The sequence below is a fragment of the Octopus bimaculoides genome, chromosome 23 (genome assembly GCF_001194135.2).
Source record: "Octopus bimaculoides isolate UCB-OBI-ISO-001 chromosome 23, ASM119413v2, whole genome shotgun sequence".
In the NCBI taxonomy this organism is placed as follows: Eukaryota; Metazoa; Mollusca; class Cephalopoda; order Octopoda; family Octopodidae; genus Octopus; species Octopus bimaculoides.
The window spans coordinates 31905132-31906227 of record NC_069003.1 but is presented as its reverse complement, the minus strand read 5'-3'; the positions used below and the strand labels follow the sequence as shown (position 1 = coordinate 31906227).

The following is a 1096-nucleotide window of genomic DNA, read 5'->3' as shown; positions in this document are numbered from 1 at the left end:
ATATATATATATATATATATATATATATATAAATCAACAATTCCATTATTATACATAAAAAGAAATAACCTATTATTTACAGGATGTCAGGGGTTCAACATTGTTGGTAATATACCAATATTTCTATTTTCTGATACCTGTCTTCGTTCTAACATAATACTACTAAATACTGCATGTGTTGCTCATGTCAGTAGGAACAAATACTGAATAACAATCAACGGTGCCTTGATGTCATTCATTGGTGGATGAAGTTAAAATCTGTATGGCAACTTGCTTGCTTGTCATCTTATTCTATCATCCACTGTCTTTTTTTTTTGTATATAACTGTATATTACCTAACCTTAGCAAGTGATGTAACAGCACTACTTTAACATTTCAATGTAGTATTGACTTATAAAAGCCTTTAATATACTTTGTATTATATTACGGTTGCATAACAAAATATAGTGTCCCTACAGGTCATTAATGTCTTTCAAATATATCTCAGAAAGGTTTATTCTTTTTTATCTTTATTTTATATCATGTGCAGGTGTGGCTGTGTGATAAGAAGCTTGTTTCCCAACCACTTGGTTCTTGGTTTAGTTCTATGGCATGAAACCTTGGGCAAGTGTCTTCTACTATACTCTCAAGACCAACCAAAGGCTTGTGAGCAGATTTGGTAGATGAAAACTGAAAGAAGTCCTTTATGTGTGTATATCATCATCATCAGCATCATCATTTAATGTCCATTGTCCATGCGTGCATGGGTTAGATGGATTGACTGGGCTGGCAGCGCTGGAAGGCTGCACCAGACCCCAGTCTGATTTGGCATGGTTTTCTATGGCTGGATGCCCTTCCTAATGCCAACCACTCCAAGAGTGTAATGAGTGCTTTTATGTGCCACTGGTACAACACTGGCATCTGCCATGACTGTGATTTTGCTTGGCTTGATGGGTCTTCTTCTCAAGCACAACATAATGCTAAAGGTCTTGGTTATTGTCTCCGTGAGGCCCAGCACTCAAAAGGAAACCAACGCTCGAAATACATATATCAATATATGTGTGTGTGTGTGTGTGTGTGTGTGTGTGTGTGTGTGTGTGTGTGTGTGTGTGTGTGT

At 37.0% G+C, this 1096-nt stretch overlaps 1 protein-coding gene across 5 annotated transcripts in view; it reads left to right on the top strand.

Moving 5' to 3' along the window:
• The window catches only part of LOC106873743 (TBC1 domain family member 2B), a 158123-nt gene that overhangs the window by 62031 nt on the left and 94996 nt on the right, over positions 1 to 1096 (top strand). For 3 of the 5 annotated variants that reach the window (XM_052976043.1, XM_052976044.1, XM_052976045.1), the window contains exon 4: positions 83 to 106. The exons of the other annotated variants lie outside the window; for them this stretch is intronic. In XM_052976043.1, the coding sequence (XP_052832003.1) occupies positions 83 to 106 (24 nt within the window). The remainder of the gene's footprint in view (positions 1 to 82; positions 107 to 1096) is intronic. 5 annotated transcript variants of the gene reach the window in all.